Here is a 25,089-nt window from a genome sequence, read left to right on the forward strand (position 1 = left end):
CTAGTTGTAACTGTCGCTAGCTAGCTGAAGTATATTGTCGTATAGATGTAGCAAACCATGTTCAATCTTTCTGCCAATTAACATTAGCCTATAACTTCATTGAGTAAATGTCAAAATCCGATGTTGATCCGTTATCACTGCACCCTCGATTGACGTTTACCACAGTAGCCTAAATATGTGTGGGATTCTTTAAACTCTTTTGAACACAGATCCGCTTTTATAAGAACACAGACAGATGTACCAAAGATTGTTAAGGCTGTTTATCAAGCCACTTCCGGGAACCATCGCACGAGGGGGGGTCAAAATCCCCCTTTATGGGCAGAGGCAGCGACTGCTCCATTGTCTATGGGCATAGCTCAGAATTTCACCACATATGCTAAGGTCTTGGTTCTATAGAGTGTGTGAATTTCTTTCATGATTTGTATTTCAGGTACATTTTAGCATTTTTGAGCATTCCAGTCTGGAGAAAATCAACCTTATATCAGGACTTGTCCCACGCTCGTCAATACGTCATCGACACGCCTCTTTATGCAGACAGGATTCGATCCCCATTTCGCGCCCATAGACATGAACTACGAGGTATCTTGCTCCGGCCTACAACAGGACAGGAGCACGCAAAATCTCGCTTGTCCCACCGGCAAACGCGCTAAGACCAGGTCAGGGGCCCCCTCGGCTCGGGGCTCCAAGCAGTTGCTTGGTTTGCCTGTTGACAAGGTGCGCCTCTGCACTCACTCTCTTGAGCACCTTACCATGCACACATAACTAAAGGACTACTGTTGGACTACTTTTTGCACCTTCACCATGACACTCACTCTCTTGAGCACCTCACCATGCACACAGAACTACAGGCCTGTTTTTTTGCACCTTCATCATGATTTTTATTTTTATTTTTTTTAATTTTAATTTATATAGTATATTTAGTATTTAGTTTTGTTCTACTGTCTTCTACTACTACTACTTATCTTCTACTGTCTCTATTGTACAGTGGAGTTTGGTTATATGTTTATACTTATACTTATATTTACCATTTCTGCTGTAAGTGCATGTTGTGTGTGATGTCTGTATGCTACTGAGACCCTTGAATTTCCCCTTGAGGATCAATAAAGTATCTATCTATCTATCTATCTATCTATCTATCTATCTATCTATCTATCTATCTGTGTTAACTAACAAAAGTTAGAACTGTTTGGTTTCCTTTTGTTAATCAATGGAACTTGAATTAAAATATTTTACTTTTATTTTATTGATTCATTTATTTTCAGGTTTATTTATTTTCAGACATTTTTTTGTGATGCTGCTTTACATGTAGGTTAGACCCCACTGCAGTGGCTCCTTCAGTGTAGGCACAAGAGCTCCCTCTAGTGTCTACATTTTTCAATGTGCTCGACAATTCCCTGCACAGTTCCGTGTCTGTTTTGCACAGAGGACCAACTGGCAGTTGATCATAGCATATAAATCCAGACATTATTTTAAAGCATTTTACCAACTGAAGAGGAAATATATAAAAAGTCTCAACATGTCCTCCATATACAACTGCCTTTTCAGCCTACAATAATCTATCTGTCACGGTTGATTTTTTATGCTGCTATTTTGACAGGATTGTCATTTCATAACATTATTAAACCCAGTTGACGTAAACACTACACTAAAGCATGTTTTCACAGTAAATGGCTGTCACTTGCTAACACAGGGGTCAATTATTAAATAACACACCCCCTCTATGGTCTCAGATGATTCACTGACTCTTTGTTCCGTAAATAGGCCTGTCATCATCACACCATTTCCTCTCATCTAAAGCGAGGTGCTTAAATGAGCAGCCTGCTGATATTTGCCATGGCTGTTCTAAAACACGTAGAGCAGCATCACTTTCATGTCTTCCCTGTGAGTCCATTCAGAAGAACTGATCTGAGACCTGGGACCCACTTGAGTACCAGCAACTGTCCGGCTGTTGTTACTGTTTTGTTGTTGATGCCTGTCATGTTGTTATTTTGAGGGTAGAGCATAAGCCTGGCTGATTAAGAAACCATAGAACTGAAATAAAAAAAAGAATTTGGTTATTTAAAAATCTTTTTATTTTGTTAAATATAATAAATCTGTTTTTGCTTTATTGTTATAATCAGTTATAATCAGAAATATGGCTGTGTGTGTGTGTGTGTGTGTGTGTGTGTGTGTGTGTGTGTGTGTGTGTGTGTGTGTGTGTGTGTGTGCGTGCGTGCGTGAGGGTGTGTGTGCTTAATAATACACATATAATGGTAATAACATGAGCCTAAAACACCAACATCTAGTCACATCTGGTTCACACACACACACACACACACACACACACACACAATCCTTTAGCTCTCAATGAACACCTCAGCTCCCCACCCACTACCCCGCAAACACCCCCCCCCGCACTCAGTGTATGTAGGTCCCTGGGTTTTCCAGGAACTCTGCGATCTTCTTGGCCATGTCGTCCAGCTCGTTGGTGTTGGTGTACTTGAGCAGGTTGTGCGAGCGCACGAAGTAGTGGCGCAGGTAGCGCTGGGTGGCGCACTTGAGCAGCTTCCTGGCCAGCTGCAGGACGCTCTCCCGCAGGTTCCTCCAGTCGCGAGCCCCGGGGTACTTCTCACACGTCCAGAACAGCAGTGTCTGAGGGACCACACAGAGCAGCGCCACACTCGAGATGACCCTCACTGATGTCTCCCCTTGGGGATCAATAAAGTATCTATCTATCTATTTGGTAGATGATTATGATTCGCTAATATGTATTTTATGGATTTACACTGAACAACCGGAACCAAGTTCCTTATGTGTAAAAATACTTCTGATGTGATTTTGATCAATTGGTTTAGTGTAGACCCCCCCCCAACATCAACAACATTAGATCTATGTGTGAGAGCTCATGCACAATCCATATTGCTATTCTAACTGTCAATTACATCTATTAGGGGCATCCCTGAGTCCAAAAAGCCCCTGTTGTGAGTGGCCTGCCGTTTAATAAGTAATAAATACCTAGGGTTTTGTAACCTGATAGTTTAAGCTCGGTTTTGTTATGTGACATGAGAGGAAAGACAAATAGGGTGGCACTGAAGTGCGCTCTGATTGGTTGCATGAGCAATAATGCTGAGCCACTATTGATACCTGCAAGTGATAGGTTGTGATGACAGGCTTGTTGCCAGGACACCACACATCCTCTTTGAGTTGCCGGACAACTCGATAACACTTCCGGCGGCAGCCTCCATCTTCATCGATGCTTCCCAACAGCACTTGCTCCGCCCGCGAGAAGGACAAAAGCCAGTGGTAGTTTGATGTGGCCATCAGGTTAAAGCCAAAAGACTGCACACAGAGAGACAGAGAGAGAAATGGAGTGACCACAGGGTACAAGAGAGAGAGAGAGAGGGAGAGAGAGAGTGACTGAATCAGACTTGAAATCATGACCATGACTTGACCATGACACCCCTGATGCAGACCATATCACGCACGATCATATCAGGTACAGTATGAACTTTTTAAGTTCAAATTGAAAAGTTATCAGTAACTAGGTAAGTGCTATTTATTACTGGTCAGTGAAACAACCAAAGAACTGTTCATAGTAGCAGTGTTTCCCACAGAATTTAATTCCATTTGTGGTGGTTGGTTTGCAGAATTAACTTGAATACAACAGTTTTTAACAATTAGGACAGTTTGGTTATGATGCTAACCAGATTTAAGCACAATTTAGTACAACCTGGAAAATCATTGTGTGGTGGTCAAAGTTGATATTGTGGTGGGCCGCCACAAATAAGTCAATGTATGGGAAACACTGTAGTAGTTCTAATCAACCACACAGAGGATATAAGCCTATTGTGGGTCATCTGGACATTATTTCATCGTTGCTGTGACCTTTATGCAGCGGGCTCTCTCGGCAGACGGCCATCTTTTGAGCAGGCGGGGCCAGCGGCCCTTCTTGGGCCAGCAATTCATCAGCTCCACGGTGGGCACCAGCTCCGCCTCCACCTGCATCTCCGACGTCTCCACAGCAACCCGCACCACCGAACCCACCGACTCCAGGATGCTGACTTTCCCTGAGGAAGAGGATGAGCATGTTCAGAGGAGCGACGAAAAGAAAATGACGGACAGACACACACGCGCGCGCACAAACACAATCACTGCCTTTCAGGTTGAGTGTCACAGGCACAGTCGTAGGCTTATATTGACCGCTCCTAAAGTAAAGGTAAAGGTGGCCTAAGATATACAATATCACAGCCTATATAATTACAACATACACATCAAGTACATAGTCATTGCCCAGATGGGTAGAGATATTGATCATATATGTGTTGAAACAGTATTTTAGATATGCACTTGGACATCAGCCAAAGCCCTATTGAATGATGAGCATATAGATTTTAATAATGTAGCTTTAGTCATTCAACCCAGTGTATCATATAGTCCCAGTGTTTACACAGCGACTACACTTGCGACTGTGTGTGTGTGTGTGTGTGTGTGTGTGTCTATCTATCTATCTATGTGTGTGGGCTATATGTTTTGTGTGTGTGTATACACATGTGTGAATCAGCCCTCAGGCCCTTCAGAGGTCACACATATCTGATCTAACCTTAAAAGCTTTTTGGACTCAATGTAACAAAGAGACAAGAGAGAAAGAGAGAAACCTCAATAGGCAAACAACAACCCAACATGCCTGAAGAGTTGTGGTGAATGTGTCTTATCGCTCCACTACTCTAGCGTGATGAGCCAGACCCACATCAAGATGTAGGGTCTGGGAACTTACAGTACCATAGGCACTACTCAATCCGAGGGGCGGGATAAACAGTTGTCTTTCAAATTTCCTCTCAGACGCAATAGGATAGTGCAATAACCAGCTACAACTCTAGTCTAGTTGGCTAGTTGATCAAACTTTTGCCAATTAAAAAAAAAGCTTAACTCGAGCCGCGATTCAAAGACCGCTGTTCGCCAGCAGCAGCATCCATCTTATTTGTTTTCAAGTAGCAGGAAATTCTCACGGAAATGCACCGTCACCGGCTCTATACACGTTGTGATTGGCCTGATAGAAGTTTAATTTTTTCCGCTCGCAAGCCAACGGAGAGTTGCTAGACTACCCTGGCTGCAAATTACATTTGCTGCCGCTAGGGTGCGTCTAGATTTCTAGGATACCACTACTCACCTGTGAGCGAGCAGCTCTTGATGGCCTCCTCCAGCTGCTCCCTGAAGACGGTGGCCACCTTGGAGGGCACGATGTCGCCCTCGATGGCAACGGCGGCGTCCTGCCACTCTTGCGAGGCATTGGCGAAGCTCTCCAGCTCCAGCCACTGGTGCAGCTTCTCGGGCTCGCGCACGGGCGAGAGCAGCCGCGAGCCCGTCAGCGAGTAGTATCGCCACTGGCGCGTCCGACGCTCCTTGTATCCCATCAGTCCCTTCACCGGAACCGAGATCAGGAACAGCGTGGGTGTCAGAACCTGTTTGTCGGGAGGTCGGGGGACAGGGGTTCAAAGGTCAAGAGGCCAATCAATACAGCTGCATCACTTATAGGTGGCTAATTGCTAATGTCCATCGAAGTAGGCCTACACAAGCCTGACATAATAAAAGTCTGTGAGATCGAGAATTGTGTGGGAGCCAGGACCTGTCAGGGTCAAAGGTTGAGGACACAATCAATGAGATGCATGTCATGTCGGTCTAATCGCTAATGTTCATCTATATACGCTAGACTGACATTAAAAAAAGTCTCGCTAGCTCAGCTGTGACCTCAATAGCCATTGTGTGTCCAAACATAGCACTTGTGACTGACAGGCGCTAGGAGTGGTGCCATTCATTCCAAGGGCTAATTCAGTTTAAGCCCCCAGCTTTTTCAAGACCACGTCAATCTATTTTTGACTCTAGTTTTGACATGACGTCTCTCAATGACAAAATTTGCAACGCCCACATAGACTGTCAAAAAGAGACAAAAAAACAACACTATAACCTTGGACATAAAGCAATGTTTGATTTTACCTGAATTGCAGGGTTGAAGGCATATTTTCCTCGCAGTAGAGCTGTCCATTTAGACAATAATGCTGGTTGATCCTACAATGAAGCAAACAAGGCACTCAAATGAGAGATTAGAGATTACCAACAATTAAAGACTAATGTAATGTACAGCTACTACAATTTAGAGCTGGCAGCTGTATCCAAAGGAAGTGAGGTGTACTGATAGGTGGGCTTACTTTCACGTTGTCATTGTTATGAACTCCAGAGTTTGCAATGGAGAGGAAACGAGCATCCTTATTACTGACTTCAGACGTGAGGTCCTTCATTATCTTCTGGACCTCTTCCACTGTTTTGGACACCAGCCGATGCCTCAGGTCCACCTATAGGCAGGGAGAGAGAAGCTTCACATCCCTGTGACCAACTAGTTAAACTTCAACATAATACATAAACATTCTAATACAATAAAAAAAACATCTACCCAAAAACAACCACAAAGAAAATACAATGACACACGAGTCAGATACACACTGCCACCCAATGTAAAACCACGGTCAAAAGCCATTCAAATATACCTACAATGCAAAACACGGACCCTGTACTGCACATTCAACCTCAGTAGGTTTGGCAGAGCCATCAAAAGTTGAAGAAATGTACCTGATTTAGCAGGAAGTGGTCTAAATCTTCTTCAGTGAAGTCTGTCATTTCCCCCTTGGCGTGATGGGTAAATCCTACACACTGTTGCCTTCAAACACCACTGAACAACTGAGCTTCAAAGGACCTTTAGCTCCTATATTGTGTTTGTCTATGTGTGTCTGTCTCACTCTGACCCTCTTTGTGAATTGTTCCATGTGGCACGGACTGAACTGCACTGAAACGGGAAAGCACTTCAACATGGAGACATTGATTGTGTGCCATTGATTTTTGGGCACTAAAATGCACCCCACAATCCTCTAGGGAAGTAGGTTTACCAGCTGCAGTTCTATGATGTGGGCCACATAGCTCAATTAATTATTTGTAGTGAGGCTATATTAAAAGGATAACTTCACCATTCATATTATGACAGTTACCTTTTTCATATGGTGAAATATCTATAATTATCCTAGCAGCATATATGTTATGTCAAGAATAAAATATAATAATGTAAGAATATTATTATAGCCTACTCAGATTTAAATGCTTTTAATCAAATTAACGCAATTAATTGTACTGAGTTGAAAGAACCAATATGGATTACTGATTATATGCACTGTTTCAAAACTGCATTAGTAATATGTGCACTGTGATTTACTCACATGGCTGAAAATGATCTAATTTGTTTTGGTTGTAGGCCTATTCACAATGCACTGTGCCCTCAATTAGGCCTACTGATTAGAAAGGTTCAGTCTCTTTTAAAATGTGGCTCGAAACTGTGTGGTATTGATAGCATTTTGAAAAACGACATACATCCCCATTAGTGAACATTAACTTCCTGTGGTTCAATAGAAAGTGCTCCTGTGATGACACAGTTTCTGTTTGTATTCAATTGAGGTGTTAGCAATTCACAAACTGCTTCCCTGGTATTGTGTAAAATAAAATTATGTTGGGTAAATGAGTCTGCACATGCTGTTGGCCTTTTGAACGGATACAGAACATCCATGAGTGATGATTCACTGATGATGAATTCCTCTACGACAAAACGGATTGTTCAGAGACCTTCAGAGGACTTTTTGTGGGACTCTTTTAGATATGAATGAAGCAAACTGGCATGGCTATTTCAAGCACACTATATGTATTTTTGGACCATAAACTCATGCTTTTCTTGTACATTCTTCTACCTCCACAGTGCTGCATTCTGTAGAGCCTGAACTGAACACGACAGATTTGTTGAAATCGGCAGTCTGCTGGGCAGACTCAACAGATTTAATGAAATCAGAATACAATGTATAAGCCATGGTCCGTGTAACGCTTTGCAGTGCTTTGTTCTATTTGCTCCATCCATCTGATCCAAATAAAAAATGTGTTCAATAATTTTCATATTTTTTTAACTGTTCAGCAAATAGATAATTGCTGCTATTTTCTAAATGTGTCATTAGTCACACAAGATAAAGAAAAAAACAGAAACTGGATTGGAAACAAAAGTAAAATTCAGTTAATGGATTTTTGCCTTTTTTACCGTTTTTGTTGTGGTGAACCACTAGGGGGGTGACCTGATACATATTGGCGCGCGGTGTTGGTGATCACATTTTATCAGCGGATGTAGAGATGGAGGGCTATCAAACACAGTTCAGCTTGCATCAAGGTACATCAAGGTGCCAAGCGATTGATAATGTCAGCTCGAGATCAGAACTTCAGATGCAGACATTGCTGCATCCTGACACTTATGAGTACGTGTGTAGAATGTTCATGGAGGCTTTGGAGACCTACATAATCCATGGACTTGAGCCGTAGTAGCCTATAGCAATGTAGGCTATATGCTGTTGAAATTAATAAATGGATAAACTGATAAATTAGGCCTGTTGTGTCTTTGTTTAGCCTAATGAAACCTAGTCTAGCGTAAATAAGCAAAAATTTACCATGTCAAACAGTGCTTGGGGTAGGCTGTATACAGTAGCCTAGACTGACGTCGATGGCAAAGCATTCTGCTTTGGGGAATTATTTGCTATGGTATGGCATGGCCATGGTATTCAAATATACTGTAGATATGTTCAACATACAGTTATGTTTAACGTGCCATCTCCCAAAAATCGGCGAAGTTTTAGTTATTAATCTCTAAAGTAATGAGTCAAAATCACGCACAACTTCAGGCGGCGCTCTCTAGCTGGGCCAGGCTAGATGGTTTTCTCCTTCGGTGCTCGGTTCAGTCCAATCAAAAGCTCAAAAAAGGGAAATTAGAAAATTGACGCATCATTTCATTTTTTTACTTCTGAACAGAAAACCGTAACTGCTCAATTGAAAATCAAAATATGCAACAATAACCCATTTACTGTGCCGTCCTAAAAAATGGATGACGGATTTTTATATTTTTTCATGTGAATGAGAACATATAATTCCTGCTAAATAGAGCAAATAGAACATAGCACTGCAAAGCGTTCCACGGATCATATAGGCCTATGTTTATAAATCTTTGAAAATCTACTTGCAACTTGAAGTAAACATAACTGAACCTGATCTGAAATCATAGCATTAATTGTGGTATGATTTAGGCCTAGTTTATATAAGTTTATATAACTTCCTCATAATTCTTCACAGCAATCCACCACGAGACACATGTGAAATAGACATACTCTAATCAGGAGGCTATGTGGAGCTTTCAACGCTATAGAATACCCCATGTGCATGTTCAGGAATTTATACTGATGCTCACACCCACACAAACTCTCTCTTAACTGTCTTAGTAGAGCGGCTACAAGGCCAATTTGGCAAGAATCGTGCAAATTATGATACAAGCATGAAACTTGGTAGGTATGTGCTTATGACCAATACAATCAAATCTACCTAAATTATGAAATGGTGGCCATTTTCAAGATGGCATGAAATTGATTTATTGCATAGAATTGACCTAGGATACAAGCATGAAATTCGCATGTATGAAAACCAATACAATCAAATCTACCTGATTGGCTAATTGAAATGCCCACTTGAAAAATTGGCATAGAATTGACCTAGCCAATTTGAAATCTACCTGATTGGCCACTTGAAATGGTGGCCATTTTCCAAGATGGCTGCCAAAAAAGACCCTAGACATTGATTTATTGCACAGAATTGTCAAAGCAAATTATGATGGACGCATGAAATTTGGCATGGATGTGATCAAGACCAATACAATCAAATCCACTTGATTTGCTACTTGAAATGCTGGCCGTTTTCCAAGATGGCAAAATAGCAAATGTGGTGTAAATAATTGTTCACTCTCCTTAAGTATTTTAGTTTCCATTGATGATGAAGTGATACAGATATTAAAAATGTTCCACAATGACAAATAAGCCACTTATGACAAATAAAACTTACACAAATAGCATGGTGATAACATGCTAATAATGCCAGTTCTTAATGTCCCCAAACAAATAAAATGGTTATGACATGCTAATAATACAATGACACTAATATGCTAATAACGGCAATTCATGGTTTTCTTGATGTTGCTGTTAAACAAAAGATGCGTGTACACCAGAAACAACCTCAGCTACCAAGTAGCCAAGGTCGTTGAAGAACCTTTGTCATGAATTCGCTCTGGACGTGACATTGACGTGTTTGATTTAGCTAATCACATAACGGCTCTGGCTTGTCAGCCTGGGACATTCGAAGATAAGAGCATTCCAATTGCTTTTTGCGGAACCGCTCATTACCATCATATTAGCTGACTTTTAATTGCTAAATCGCTTAATCGCTCTGGTCGCCCAGATTGGTTTGCTCCCGGAGAATTCACTTTGGTCGCTTTATTCGCCGACCCTCCATAGACAAATAATGACTTCCGTCTTTCTGGTCGCATAGGTCGCTTTTGGTTTTACATGCAAATAACAGCGGTAACAGTTATTAACGACAAATAAGCCCCTTATAACACACTGATAGCATGGTGATAACATGCTAATAATGACAATTCTTGATGTCAATGGAGGGTGGTGCGTGATGCGATACCATTGTGGTAATAATATGCTAATAACGGTAATTTATGATTTTCTCGATATGGCCGTTTAAAAACACTAATAACGTGCTAATGGTACTAACAGTAATAATATGGTAATAATGTGCCGCTCACTATAATTTGTGCTCTCTGCGACTGTCCCCACAATTACCCCAGAGAACAAGGCGACCAGAGTGAATCAATCAGCAGTGGTCCAATGTCGCTGTAAGTGGCTAAAATTAATTCTGAATAACCTCAGTGGCTGGTTTAAGTCAGATAGTTTTGGTCTAAATATTGTAAGGATATCGAGAGTGATATACAGTACATATACTCAAATGTAAAACGGCATACAGTGTAATTTGTAGTAGGAGAGTAGGCTACAAAGTAGGGCAGTAAGAACAGACAGGAATATTATATATGAGGCATACTAGCATATAAGTGTTCTGTGTAACCACTCTGAAGGCCTGACTGACCGCAACGTCAAAAAAAAAAAAAAGTTTGGTTTGACTAACTGTAGCAACATTGCCCTTTTCCATGCTCAAGGTGAGGGTGGGTAAAGAAATATTACATCTTACTTGTGACATGGTCAGAATAATCAGCAATTGCCACACCACTCATCAAAGGCATTTTCTTCTTCTCCACCTGCTGTATGTGTTTGCACAGCTTTGTTAAAACAGGCTTACATTGTTGAAAAACAAATAGCATTGTTATACACGTGCGTCTTTCTGTACCTACACTAAATACCTACACTAAATTCTGAATCACATTTTGCCAATCAGCCCAAAACAAATTGAAATTTAAATAACTGTTCCATGCATGGATTCAAAAGGATCAAAAGATCATACCTCAATCTGATTTTTTAGATTAACAATGGACAACGAACGTAGGCTATAACACACACTGACTGGTCAAAGTGCTGTCTATGTCAGCAGGACACAAAAGAACAATTGTCTCCTGATACGAATCCTGCAAAGACAGATAAAGATGGCTATACATTATTAGCAAAAAATATCCCCTTGTTCCACTCCATCAAACTTGATTGTGCAAGACTTGACACAGGAATGAATGGAATTTCCAATGATTTCATCATAGAAGGAAACAGAAATGTAGTGAATGTAAACATTGATTTGGGCCACATCTGCTAAATTAATTGCAATTAATGAAGTTCTAGTGTCTTATTTGGTGACCATCTTTAAAAAATGGCTGCCATATTACATTTTCAAGTTGCAAATGAGGTGGATTTGATTATATTGCTCTTTAGCACAAACACACAAAATGACATACTTGCATCATCATTTTCTTGCTCACTTCTGGGCTAAATTCAGTCTTTTGGTGGCCATATTGTAAAATGGCTTCCATTTCAAGTGGCGAGTCAGGTAGATTTGATTGTATTGTTTTTTTAGCACATTCATGCCAAAATTCATGCTTGTATAATAACTTGCTTAATCAATTCTGTGCAACAAATCCATTTCTATGGTATGTTTTTTGGCGGCCATCTTGGAAAATAGCCGTCATTTAAACTGGAAAATCATTTAGAATGTATTGTGTTGGTCTTAAGCACATACCTGCCAAATTTCATGGCTGTATCATAATTTTCTTTGTCAATTCTGTACAACAAATCAATTTTTAGAGTTTTTCATGGTGGCCATTTTGGAAAATGGCCGCCATTAAAAATGGCAAATCAGACAGATTTTATTGTATTGGTCTTGAGCACATACATGCCTAATTTCATGCTTGTATCATAATATCTTTGGTCAATTCTGAGCAATAAATCCATTTCTGGGGTCTTTTTTGGCGGCCATCTTGGAAAATGGCCGTTATTTCAAGTGGCCAATCAGGTAGATTTGATTGTATTGGACCTGCCGAATGTCACCCTTGTATCATAATTTGCACGATTTTGCCTATGGATTTTGCCTGTAGCCGCTCTACTATCTGTAGTTGTAGCCCCACAAGGACGGGATGGCGCCATCTGGAGTTCAGTTCTTGGCACTGCACTGACTGCAGTCATGGAAGATCGTTTGTAAGATCATAGACATTAACTTGTCCAGCCTGTTGCACAATTTTGCAATTGTTAAGTTTCTGAAAATCAGGTCAGTATGCGGCGGCAAAAGAAAATCAACCTTCTTAAATACATTTGACCCAAATGTCCCTCTGCCAAAAAAATACATATCCCACGATGCAGTTCATCAATTACAAAAACAAACGCTGCTCATGCAAGGTATGTCCTACTTTTGCAAGCACCGGCGACCCACATCCAAGATGGAATGACTTCTGTACGTCTTTAAAGGTTGGTTGGTTGGTTGGTTTTCTGTGTCATTTAGTTAACGAATAAAAGATGCACGTTTAAGGACATTCACTTCTCCAAGTCTGTTACTTTTCACTTGCTGACTGGTGGGTTGGCTAGCTAGCTAGCTAGGCCTATCACTTCAGCAGACGTTAGCTAACGTTAACTAGCGTTGGTTTCAAGTTTAGAGATGATTGGCCTCTTTAATGTAACTGCCTTGTCACTTAAGTCATTCATAATTGTTCAACTGATGTTGAATTTGATTGATTTAGAGAACGACATAACTCTGTCACGGCTAACGTTAGCCTATCCGTATGTCAAGTGCTAAAAACAAATCGGACCTGTCATGACAGTAACGCGGCGAAGCGGCACACTGTTGCCTCGACGAGTGCTTCATGATACTCATGTTATATGTCTGTCTGATGCAGGCTGCAACAGGCGCTGTCCAAAGCATCATGAGTTGCTCCGGTTTGCTGTGTCTGCACCGTGGGGACCTCCATCGTGCGTTGTTGCCCCTCTACTGCACCCTCACCGTCCGTGTCCTCAGCCATGGCCGCCGCATGAGCCCCAGCCTCAAGCAGAGCTACCGCGTATTGCAGCTGCCGGTAAATGAGGACAGCAGCCAAGCCGATGTGAGGGAGGCCTACCTCCGCATGGCCAAGCTCTACCACCCGGACTCTGGTGCGCCGACGGCCGACGCGGCTCTCTTCGCCCGCATCGAGGAGGCGTACCGAGCTGTGCTAGCGCACCTTGCGCGCCAGAAATCCGCGTTGCAGTACACCCAACCAGCTGAAGAGGAGGACGAAGAAAAGAACAAAGGCAGTGCTGTTGCCCACCGGCAATATCTCAGCTTCGAGGGGGTCGGCACCGGCACACCCAGCCAGCGGGAGCGCCGGTACCAGCAGTTCCGCGTGGACCGGGCCACGGACCAGGTGCTGGAGTACCGGCGCAAGGAGATGGAGCGTTCGGCGGCGGACGAGGGAGCCATGGTCGAGCGTGACATGCGCCTGCGCAGCCGGCAGATCAAGATCACGCAGGCGGTGGAGAGGCTGGTGGAGGACCTCATCCAAGAGTCGATGGCGCGCGGAGACTTCCGGAACCTGAGCGGCAGCGGCAAGCCGCTCAACAAGTTCGAGCACAACCCGTACGCCGACCCCACGACACACAACCTCAACCGCATCCTCATCGACAACGGCTACCAGCCCGAGTGGATCGTGACCCAGAAGGAGATCCGCGAGAGGCTGGCCAAGTTGCGGTCAGAGCTGCTGGAGGCCCGGGGCCGACTCGGGGAGCCCATGCGGTCCCACGAGCAGCTCCGGTGGCAGGAGCTGTGTGGGAACTTCGCCGTGGACCTGGCCAAGCTCAACAAGAGGGTGGACACGTTCAACTTGATCGTGCCCTTGCTCAGCCGGCAGATGGTCCACTTCAGCCTGAAGAGAGAGGTGGAGCGGGCCTTGAGGGAGGACAAGGAATGGAGGGAGGAGAGGAGGAGGAGGGAGACAGAGTTGAGGCAGATGGAGAGAGAGAGGGAGAGGGAGACGACCCAGGCACGACAGGACGGCAGACAAGGACTGTTGGCATGGATGCAGAATCTATTGAAATAGCTACGAGACACAGACAAACCAGACCACCAGCTCAAGGACGGTTATATGGCACAGATAGAGCTCTGAGTCAGCTGAACAAGTGAACTGAGCAGTGCTGACATTTATGATATGAAAAAGTGGCCTTTCAGATTCTCTGACTACATGAATACTTTGGGCGGCTATTATACTTCGATGGACACACCTGTCTATTTTACCTCCTTGCGTATTTTAAATAATATCTATTCAAATAACAAATGGATTGGAAACAGTTTGTGTGATTCAACTTGAGTGTACTTGATTTTTTTGGAGCATGGAGGCCCTGTTGTTATTGACTAACATGTTTATGTGAACAGTGATTTCTATTGAGGCTTGAGGTCCACAGAGACTTCCTGATGAACTCTTACATTTAAGAATGGCAGGGTAACTGTCCAATGCTGCTAATATTACAAAAATGTGTACTGTATACATATGAAATAGACTAAACCGTTAATGAAATGTATTATATGAGACAGATCACATCCAAAATACCTGTATGCTCAAATGCTTTACTCTCAAATGCTGTTTTTGGCATCTGACCATGGAATCAACAACTGAGCACTTTTATAAATAATCATAAACCAGACACACATTTTGTCTATTTATTTTCTGAATGTAATATTACATCACACTACTTTCCTCCTACACAGTGTTAAATTGCATATTGCATATATTTGAACTTGAGTGTATGCTGAGGAGCTGCAACCAGTTCATACACAAATACACACGCTCGCCCAGTTTCCAGTGTCCCCCTCCTCAGCCTGGGAGACGGTCCATTGTAGTAGGGTTGGCGATAACCAGCGGGTCCTTCCTCGGGTCTGCCCCTCTCAGCGTCTGCTTGAATGTAAGCGAGGGTGGCGTGAGAGGACTGGCCCAGTCGCGGGCAATATATTGGTGGTACGGGTCCTGGGAGTTCTCCAGCTTCTTGGAGCGAATATAGCTCATCATGATGCCGAAGGTGAAGAAGCTGAACAGTCCCACCACCAGGAAGATGTAGATCATGCCCTGTCCTTGGGCTTGACCCTGACCAGAGGCAGGGAGAGGGCTGGGTGGACAGTAGAAGCAGAGGAAGCAGGGGACGGACCCACTGACGTGCTGTTGAGGAACTCCAGGAGAGAGACTAGCAGCGACTGGAGACTTGTGCTGTTCGGCAGTAGCATGGTGCTCTAGAGTCTGTTCCAAACAAGATAAAGCTTAGTCAAGGTGGACAGGATTTCATATGAATTAGTATTAAGCACAGACAAACGTTAGTTCACGTTTCAAATCACATCTACTTTGACAAGCGAATAGAAATTCTAGTATAAAGACCACTTGGAAGATGGAGTAATTCAGTCTTGACATTACTTTCAAAAGTTAAATATCCAGCAGTATAGATTCTTAAATTCTTAACAGTGATCAATAATCAATAATAAATATATGAAATAAAAGATTTACCTTGGTGAACTCAGGAACAGGGTATAAAAGGTACCAGAGTACAACTATCTGCTTGTGCTGTTCTGTGCTGGAAAATCATAAAGGGTCTGACGGCTTTGTGTTCACTATTCTGGGGGAGCCCTGATCCGCCTCCTCCACTCATACACACAAATGCACACGTTAACCCCTGCCTTATGTTTGTCCTTCACATCCCAGGTTGTTCAACCTCCCAAACTGCAGATCCAATCACTGTCATTCTAGCTTCACCAGGATGTCATCAAGTCCTAAGATTTTCATCAGCAGGTTTAATTAAGCTTTAAAGTCAAGGTCATCCCCATAGGCATGTTTTTGTGTCCCATGGCTATATAACGTCCAGCAGGTTCTGTTAAGTATAATATGGCTAATCATATTTCTCCAGTTTAACACCGACTGAACGGCTGGTAAGATAAAAGCTTTTCACGCCCATTTTCTTGCATTTTTTTTCTGACAGAATTGGTCTCTGTTTTGTTTCTTATCTTTCTTAGCATGTCACCACAACTAATCGGGGATACAAATAAACTACGTGGGCCCTGACCAACTCTTTCATGATATGTGTACATTCAGAATCTCAGTTAAGACGAGATCCAAAACAACACTGTAGGCAGCCTCTCTCGTCCTGCTATCGGATGAATATTACAGAGTTACCTAAGCCTCGCGTCTGACCTTGAGCCTCACTGACTCAACGGAGGAACAATCGGCTCCATTCAGACAGCAGTGAACCAAGAGATACTGAACTCTTTTAAAAAGAGGGTCGGTAAGTGTTGCGCTCTCCTCCCCCACCGCCCTCAACCAAGTGGGTGCGCGATTCACCTTCAGAAGTCCTCAGAAATCCGTGCGTCACTGCTCCACCGTGAAAGGGGACACAGACGCGTAGGCTATACCTGTGCTTTGATTGAAAAGTGAGAGCAGAAATGTGACTATGAAGGGAATGAATACACATACACATTAATATGTGATTTTATGGAGTTTATTGTGTGAGTCTTAGTTGCATTTGATCATAATCTTGCTTGGATACACCATGTAGTGTACTGCACATCACCAAATCAATGCGTTATTCTTGTTTATGGATTTATTTGTTCTTTTTTTCTTGAAACTGAATGTTAAGAACAGTATACAAAAGGCTTTAAACACATACATACATACATACATACATACATACATACATACATACATACATACATACATACATACATACATACATACATACATACATACATACATACATACATACATACATACATACATACATACATACATACATACATACATACATACACTCGGATATATACAAACGTGCATTTATAATAGATCCTGGTTTCAGCCCTCAGAGTGCGTAGATTAATTCGCTTTTAATACATGAAACTCCCCAGGACTGATGTAAAACCTTTTACATATTGCGAATTAAGTATGGCAAAGACACTTCTCTCACAAAGCATACACCTCGCAGAGTGCCTCCAAAGTAAATTGAGGTGTGCGGGCTGAAGAGATCTCGTCATGTCAGTAGATGTTCGTTTTTGTCAGGCAGAGCACTAACAGATAAACATTATATTTCAGGCACGCACGCACGCATGTTTTTTTTTTTTCATATTTGTAAAAAAAAAAGGAAAAAAAAAAGTCAAACTTACATTTTCCGAGTTAACATTCGTTGTGATAAATGGAGACAGGCCATAGAAAAGATGAGAAATCTATACACTTAGCACTCGATGTGGCACAATGGCAAAGAGAGACCTTAAGACACTTCATGGGTCTTAAACAGTCTGCAGTTCTTCACTTAGTTTTCTTCTGCACATCAAATAGCTCAAAAAGCAGACATTATCATGGCAAAAGATATTATTAGAAGCAGATGAATTCAGACAAAATTACCTTCTCTGGCATTTTTACTTGTCTATGTGCATGAACATAAGTGGATAAACACAGTCTGAAATTGCACCATTTCCAGCATCTTATTGGTGTAAACTCGCCAAGGTACATGTGTAGGAGTCAGTCAGGTTGTTACCTACAGCTTTTGTAACCAATGAAAAAAAAAAAGGACACAATGTTATATAACAAACTGTAATTTCATAACCACACCACTGTATGGGGATACAACATGCTCCCCAAAGAAAAACAAAATACATGTACAAGGAAAAAAATAATAACATTAAAGATTCCATGACACAAGACATATCCACCATACCCAGATCAAAAACCTAATCTTTCAATTAACCCTCTAAGCTGATCCCGTCTTCCACTAAATGCATGCAATGAAGACCCCACCCATTCGCCCTCCCAGTCCCGAGCTGTGAAATGGTGGAGATGTACAGTGTGCCCCATTCCCCAACACAGGGAGAGCTGAACTCTGGGCCACCTAGTGGCGAGGAGGACCAACTGCACGCCATGTCAGGCCGTCAGTCCTCCCGTCCACCCCCCTTCAGGGCCCCCTTCCCCCGTGACCGTAAAGCAGAGAGATCGGTGCGATGTGATTGGTCGCCCGCTGTTCACTGCGTTACGGGGTAGTCGGGGTAGTCGGGCCGGCGCGTCTGGATGATCTTGGGTCGCGGGCGTCGGGCGGCGTCCGTCTCGTCCTCGCCACCAGAGCTGTCCTGCTCGCTCTCGCACACGTGCACGACCACGCTGGGTGTTGTGGGGGTGCCGGTGTGCAGTTCGTACTTCTCACCTGAAACCCAGAGGAGAAGGCACATCAAACACACAGCAGGAAATGCCATCACAGACTGGTTGTGAACAGCTTATATCCAGTACATACAGTGTGTGTGTGTGTGTGTGTTTGTGTGTGTGTGAGTGTGAGAGTGAGAGACAGAGCGAGAGAAGGAAGAGGACGAAGATGAGTAGGAAGAGGAGACCAAATGCGCCTGTGTACCTGGTCCGAGTTTGGCGATGGCGCAGAGCAGCTCATAGTTGATGACGGGCGTGGCGTCCTGTGCTTGTTCCCAGCCGACAGGGGGAGACGGAGGAGGGGACAGCAGGAACTGCTTATCTGGCTTGGGAGGCTCCAGCCGCGGGCTACCTATATGCACAGACTACAGAGAGAGAGAGAGAGAGAGAGAGAGAGAAAAAAAAAAAAAGAGAGAGAGATTTCCATTTATTCATCTTTACAATTCATTATTAACTAGCACACGGTGTGGATAAGATATACATTTCAGCAGTTTATGCTACCAAGGAGGGTTTGGTGCTGGTGCTGCTTTTTCTTACCAGTCAACGTACACATGACAGAATGAGAGCGAGAAAGAGGAGAGAGAGAATGAGAGAGAGAGAGAATGAGGGAAAATGAGACAGAAAGAGGGAGAGAAGGAGAAAGGGGGAGACAGAGAGGGAGAGACGGAGAAAGAGTGAGAGAGAGGGAGAGAAGGAGGACAAGTGAGACAGAAAGAGGGAGAGAAGGAGAAAGGGGGAGACAGAGAGAGGGAGGGAAGGAGGACGAGTGAATCATACATGTACTTGGGGAAGAACAAGCAAAACGCATGGGGAGGATCTGAGAATGAGAAGGACAGGGGGAGAGACAGAGGAAGCCACAGAAGACCTCAATCATCAATCAAATCATCTTCCATTTGCTTCCTTTCCAGGTTGTGTCTGTTAGATGCCCCACTAAAAACGGGCAGTGGAAAGAATTACTCACGCCCAACACACACACACAATAGAGACAAAAGGCATTCAGGCCTCCTCCATGGCAGTGATAAAAATAGAGCATTTAGAAGCAGCGGTGATGCCAATGGCGATGGGGGGCCTTCATCACTCAACTCCGACTCTGCCGTCTCCAACACTCCATTTCCTCCTTTAAAAGGTTACGCAGATTCCATCTCCAAGCCGAGGGAGAGGCTGAGGTAACGGCGGATTCTCCGTGAGCTGACTGGTATGTTAAGTGAGGGAGACTTTACAGCGCATTACAGACAGGCAGGGAGCCGCTGCATGGGGGCTTTTAACAGAGGGAGGTCAGGGCTGGTTTTATCTAGCTGTCTATCTTAAGTCTTAATCTCCATATCGTTGTCCTTGGGAAGCCAATAACAATCTTGGTCATCAGTGACGTTAAGGGCATGAAGGATAAACCTGTGATGGTCTGGCTAACGCTTTTCCCTATGCAGCGACAACAAGGAGAGCCATGATTAAAATTTGACGAAGGCTGATGAGGCTTAAGAAGCACAAGGTGAATGGCAGCCATCCAGAGCCACAGAGAAACTACAGCTGGGATCTGAATGTGAAATGTGAAATTGAGAAAATAAATATCAACTCTTAAAACAATTAACCTTCATCCTCATACACAGACCATCTGTAAGGGTAAGCCCACCCTAAATACAGTACACTGCCTCGTCATTTAGATATCTGTTAAGAGTTATCTGCCAAGTTATATGCAAAGTGTGATTCTGTGTATTTGTTCCATGTCTTTTTGTGTCTTTGTTGATGTCCTGTCATGAGCACACTGAAGCAAATCCCTCGCAACTTGCACTTGAGTTGTATGGCAATAAAATATTGAATCTTGTGTCATCTTGTGTCCTATCCTGAAGTGAAAAATGAGGGAAATGAAAATTGAGCGGAAGTATGTAGGAGGGCGGAGCCTCATATGAATAGTCTGTTGAAGCACAGCAAGGACAGGTGTGTGACTCAGAAAGCAACACTAAGAGCATCACACGGAGCCAGGTGTGGGCATCATTACTGTAGTTCTGCATCTTGCCAATTACATTCAGTGGCCTGATGACCTCTGCCAAGGGGGACATGTTCTCGGTGCGCTGTCTCTGCGTCCGTAAGCGGGGTTATGCAAAAGGACTTCCACTACACATGGTGGGAAGGTGTAGCGTGTAGCGTCACAGAGGAACCCTAGAGTCCTGTCACACACACACACACACGTACGTACGTACGTACCTGGGCGAAGTAGAGTCGCACCTCCTTGCCATGGAAGTCGCTCTTGTGGAGGGCAGCGCGGGCCTCGGCGGCGGCCAGGGCATCGCTGAAGTTGATGCGCACGCGCCGGAAGCTCTTGAAGAACTGGAAGGTGGCCTCGGGGTCGAAGGAGCGGAAGAGCTCCTCAAAGCTCGCCTGCAGAGGGACAAGGCAAGAGGGACAGATGAGAGGCTGGCTCCAGTTACCCTTAACAGGGCAAGCAGGCCAGGGGAAAGGGCTTGTGGATTTGGTCAAATGTTGAAGTCATAATTATTTATATAAATTGATTTTTCGAATGTATAAAAGCCCTGCCAATGCCTGAATTCCAACACAATGTCTAAGAACTTTAAGTCCTGCATCAAGCTCTAAAACAAGCAGATTAAACACACAAACACACGCACGACACACACACACACACACGTGACCAATGACACACATGGTCTCTGCAGTAGGCACTGTGAAAAACACAGGTCTAAGTATAAGTATAAGTATAAGTATAAATACTCTTTTGATCCCGTGAGGGAAATTTGGTCTCTGCATTTATCCCAATCTGTGAATTAGTGAAACACACTCAGCACACACTGAACACACAGTGAGGTGAAGCACACACTAATCCTGAAGCAGTGAGCTGCCTGCTACAGCAGCGCTCGGGGAGCAGTGAGGGGTTAGGTGCCTTGCTCAAGGGCACTTCAGCAGTTCATACCGGTTGGGGTTCGAACCGGCAACCCTCCGGTTCCAAGTCCGAAGCCCTAACCAGTAGGCCACGACTGCCCCATAGGTCCACACACTCACACCCAAATATGTTCATGTGAAACCTCCAAAACCACAATATTGAACACAAATAGGAGGAAGTCACACTTCCTCATTCAGTTGCGATTCTACCTAATGTATGTGAATGGAGAGCTGTCCAAAGGTAAGTTGGGACGTTTTGCATGAATAGACTGACATATCTGTCCCTCTAGAGAAGCACAGAGTGTCTGTAAAGGGAAGGGCTGTGACGCACACACACAGGCACGCGCACACACACATGCGCACACACACGCATGCGCACACACACACACACACACACACACACACACAACTAATTTAATACGGCACCTAAAATTGACCGTGCCCAAGAGTCCGTTACGGAAGATTCCGGTTACCACGGCAACGGGGACAGATAGGGGCGGCTAGAGTCTCTGACATGGTAAAGGGGACAAGTGGGCAAGATAGAAATGGAGAGAGAGAGAGAGAGAGAATGAAGGAGAGAGAGAGAATGAAGGAGAGAGAGAGAGAATGAAGGAGAAAGAATGAAGGAGAGAGAGAGAGAGAATGAAGGAGAGAGAGAGAATGAAGGAGAGAGAGAGAGAGAGAGAGAGAGAGAGAGAGAAAGAAGGAGAGAGAGAGAGAATGAAGGAGAGAGAATGAAGGAGAGAGAGAGAGAGAGAGAGAGAGAGAATGAAGGAGAGAGAGAGAATGAAGAGAGAGAGAGAATGAAGGAGAGAGAGAGAGAGAGAGAGAGAATGAAGGAGAGAGAGTGAGAGAGAGAGAATGAAGGAGGAGAGAGAGAGAGAATGAGAGAGAGAGAATGAAGGAGAGAGAGAGAGAGATGAGAGAGAGAGAGAGGTGAGAGAGAGAGAGAGATGAGAGAGAGAGAATGAAGGAGAGAGAGTGAGAGAGAATGAAGGAGAGAGCGTGAGAGAGAGATGAGAGAGAGAGAATGAAGGAGAGAGAGAGAGAGAGAGAGAGTGAGAGAGAGATGAGAGAGAGAGAGAGAATGAAGGAGAGAGAGAGAGAGTGAGAGAGAGAGAGAGAATGAGAGAGAGAGAGAGATGAGAGAGAGGGTGTGCGTATGTTTTACAGCAGTCCGCAAAGCATGAGTCACTATGCCGAGTGTGTAAGAGTATATGCCTCTGCACGCAGGCATGCACGTCAGGCTGTGCATAGCACAAATTCAGTTCTTTGCTGCACTGCAAAGTTTTCTCTTTTTTTTTTTCATCTAGCCTTCCTTTAAAAATGAGGGCAGCCATTTTTTTCCGCTCTGAATCTTACAGTCAGTGCCAAGCAATCGTGGCATAGAGCCAAACACATATATGCATGTCCACAGCACACACACACACACATTCATGCACAAATACACACACACACACACACCTCTTAAACAAGCTCAACACAAGTTAGAGTGATTCACTGCAATTGATGACTCTTCAGTTGTGCAATTAAGGCATTGACTACAGAGCCAAATCATCCCCATCACCATAATCATCCTCTGCATCCTCTCACCGTCATCAATGCCGTTACCATCCATCATCAGCCCCACCATAGCTGTTGTAATAACTATTATAACCACCGTCATCATCAGCAACACTTTTTCAGCATCATCACAGCAGTAGTCTTCATCATCATCACCACCACCATTGTCATAATCACCTTAATTAAACCGTACCTGCGACCCCGGAAAAAATATTTGTTTTGTTTTCTGCATGAACACACTTTCACTGACCATGTTATCAGGCAGTTCCTGCAGCTACAGTTACCCATGTTTTGCATATGGAAAATGACCATAAAGCCATCCTCACATAGCCTGCAGAGAGGAGAGCTCAGCAGGTCTGACTAGTAACCTGTAGTGGTTGATGTTTCAGCAAGCAGGCAAACCACAGCCTACAGTATGCCTTCTGTATCTGCACACCAAGGCTATAGGCTCCACTCCACTCCTGAAGATTGTAGACCACATCCACATAACAATCAACTGTGGCCAGCACTCCACTGCAGACTATCCTTCATTGATATTAAAGACAGCATGATCGAAGTCTACTGATGCATCTTAAACTGAAACCAAATTGTAGATAGACATCACTCAAATGTGTCCATATGCTATGCTTAAGGAGTCAGTGGTAATAGCTCAAGAATATAAAGTGAGTCCCAAATCCTGTTCAACTATGGGATGCTTTTGATGGATGAGCAGGATGAAGGCTAACTCAGGAGCCACTGCAGACAGAATGACTCTAGGAGAGCCATTTCAGACTACACTAGTGGTCAACTCCAGGACTACTGGACTACAGTGGACAACGCCACCATAGCAAACACCTGTTTATGAAAAGATGGAGTGAGTGACACAGAAAGGAAGAGACATACAGCACTTTTAACAGTGACATAATCAACACTGCAACTGAGACAGAAACAATACTGTCCATCAGACAGAATCAACACTGCAACTGAGACAGAAACAATACTGTCCATCAGACAGAATCAACACTAGCAGAGACAGCAGCAGCAACAGTGACAGCAGTACTGCTGGGCTGGATTGTGGCTGACCCAGTTCTGTCGGCCGTGGGGCCAGTGCTCCTTACCCGGGCCTGGGGCTGGTTGAACATGTCAGGGTCTTCCAGCGAGGCGATCAGACAGAAGCGGTTGCACTTCATGCTCTTCAGATGCATGCTGGGAGATGTAGTGCTGGCGGCGGTGGCGGCAGCGGAGGTATGACACAGGCCGATCTTGCGCAGCAGCAGGTGCTGGACCGTTCGCAGCGGGCAGCTGGGCCGGGCGCGAGGAGCGGGCCTGTTTGCCTTCCCCAGCGTGAGTGACCCAACGGGTACTGAGCCCCGGTGAGGAACGAGAAGCCTGCTCTGAGAGCGAGAGACGCTGGTGGATGGTGAGAGAGAGGCTCTGTGGTAGCCACCTCTCGTGTGTGTGTGTGTGTGTGTGTGAGGCGAATATAAAAGAGACCCACACACACACAAAGTCCTCTCCTCTGCCTATCTGTCTATATCAGTTGTTCTTTGCAGTCCTTTTCACAGAGTGGCCTTCCTCTTTCTTCAGTATCTGCAGTTCCTCTTGTTTGCGGCTCTGTCAAAATCTCCCCGTCAGGCGGAGAAGACAAGTGCTGTCGATGCAGGAACCTCTCTCGGTTCTGTCAACCAGAAATAGGTCAAGCGGTTCTGAAAGCCGGTGTTCTAAAGCCTTGGAGCTAGACTGCTCTGAAAGCGCTTCAGTGGGGAGAAGATGAGAGGACAGCAGGATGTAATCAGAGTGGGATCTGCGGGTACCTGTTCAAAAGAACGTTCCGGAAAGGCAGACTGTGCAGCGTGGCGAGGCTGTGCTTCAGCAGCAGAGTTTCTAGTCTCCTGCTTATGCTGCTGAGGCAGCCTTTTATACCCCACACACACACTCCTCCCCCAGACCGACGCAACCAGCTACAGCAGCCAGCTCTGCCCAATTAGGGAGGGACCTGCAGCCGCATGGCCACTCCCCTCCCCCTCCACACGTTGCTGACTAATCACACAAGCACACACACACTGCGAGTGAAAGACAGCGAGAGGGAAAGAGAGAGAGAGAGA

At 44.3% G+C, this 25,089-nt stretch overlaps 4 protein-coding genes across 5 annotated transcripts in view; 1 reads left to right on the forward strand and 3 right to left on the reverse strand.

Annotated features, from left to right (window-relative positions):
• Positions 1–2,396: 2,396 nt before the first annotated feature.
• On the reverse strand, positions 2,397–9,633 carry mab21l3 (mab-21-like 3). Its single transcript, XM_048239353.1, has 8 exons — positions 9,608–9,633; positions 6,601–9,420; positions 6,183–6,326; positions 5,971–6,042; positions 5,147–5,438; positions 3,865–4,046; positions 3,124–3,318; positions 2,397–2,631 (listed from the first exon to the last, which is right to left on the reverse strand). The coding sequence occupies exons 2-8, from the start codon at positions 6,646–6,648 to the stop codon at positions 2,398–2,400; spliced, it is 1,167 nt and encodes a 388-aa protein (XP_048095310.1). The 5' UTR covers positions 6,649–9,420; positions 9,608–9,633; the 3' UTR covers position 2,397.
• A 2,945-nt stretch (positions 9,634–12,578) lies between these two features.
• Positions 12,579–15,035, forward strand: dnajc28 (DnaJ (Hsp40) homolog, subfamily C, member 28). The gene is made up of 2 exons (XM_048239350.1): positions 12,579–12,833; positions 13,259–15,035. Exons 1-2 carry the CDS (start codon positions 12,690–12,692, stop codon positions 14,432–14,434), a joined length of 1,320 nt encoding a protein of 439 aa, XP_048095307.1. The 5' UTR covers positions 12,579–12,689; the 3' UTR covers positions 14,435–15,035.
• A 61-nt stretch (positions 15,036–15,096) lies between these two features.
• On the reverse strand, positions 15,097–16,117 carry LOC125292171 (potassium voltage-gated channel subfamily E member 1). The gene is given in 3 exon segments (XM_048239361.1): positions 15,097–15,508; positions 15,511–15,622; positions 15,884–16,117. Coding segments are annotated over 2 exon segments (402 nt in total). The 5' UTR covers positions 15,610–15,622; positions 15,884–16,117; the 3' UTR covers positions 15,097–15,205.
• A 735-nt stretch (positions 16,118–16,852) lies between these two features.
• The window catches only part of rcan1a (regulator of calcineurin 1a), a 21,936-nt gene continuing 13,699 nt past the window's right edge, over positions 16,853–25,089 (reverse strand). The window contains exons 1-4 of one of the 2 annotated variants that reach the window (XM_048239356.1): positions 24,103–24,452; positions 20,753–20,926; positions 18,759–18,918; positions 16,853–18,557 (exon numbers count right to left, since the gene is read on the reverse strand). In XM_048239356.1, the coding sequence (XP_048095313.1) occupies positions 18,379–18,557; positions 18,759–18,918; positions 20,753–20,926; positions 24,103–24,189 (600 nt within the window). In that variant the 5' untranslated portion in view covers positions 24,190–24,452 and the 3' untranslated portion in view covers positions 16,853–18,378. Of the gene's footprint in view, positions 18,558–18,758; positions 18,919–20,752; positions 20,927–24,102; positions 24,453–25,089 lie in introns of those variants that run through there. The other variant, XM_048239355.1, reaches the window with a different exon arrangement.

The sequence above is a fragment of the Alosa alosa genome, chromosome 3, assembly GCF_017589495.1.
Source record: "Alosa alosa isolate M-15738 ecotype Scorff River chromosome 3, AALO_Geno_1.1, whole genome shotgun sequence".
In the NCBI taxonomy this organism is placed as follows: Eukaryota; Metazoa; Chordata; class Actinopteri; order Clupeiformes; family Clupeidae; genus Alosa; species Alosa alosa.

Excerpts from the sequence above, each read along its gene's own strand:
- mab21l3 (XM_048239353.1), bottom strand. The coding sequence starts at position 6,648 with ATGACAGACTTCACTGAAGAAGATTTAGACCACTTCCTGCTAAATCAG. Across the intron at positions 6,327-6,600 it reads ACCACTTCCTGCTAAATCAG|GTGGACCTGAGGCATCGGCT; the intron begins GTACATTTCTTC and ends CCCTGCCTATAG. Across the intron at positions 3,319-3,864 it reads AGAGAGCCCGCTGCATAAAG|TCTTTTGGCTTTAACCTGAT; the intron begins GTCACAGCAACG and ends CTCTGTGTGCAG.
- dnajc28 (XM_048239350.1), top strand. The coding sequence starts at position 12,690 with ATGTCCCTCTGCCAAAAAAATACATATCCCACGATGCAGTTCATCAAT. Across the intron at positions 12,834-13,258 it reads ACTTCTGTACGTCTTTAAAG|GCTGCAACAGGCGCTGTCCA; the intron begins GTTGGTTGGTTG and ends TGTCTGATGCAG.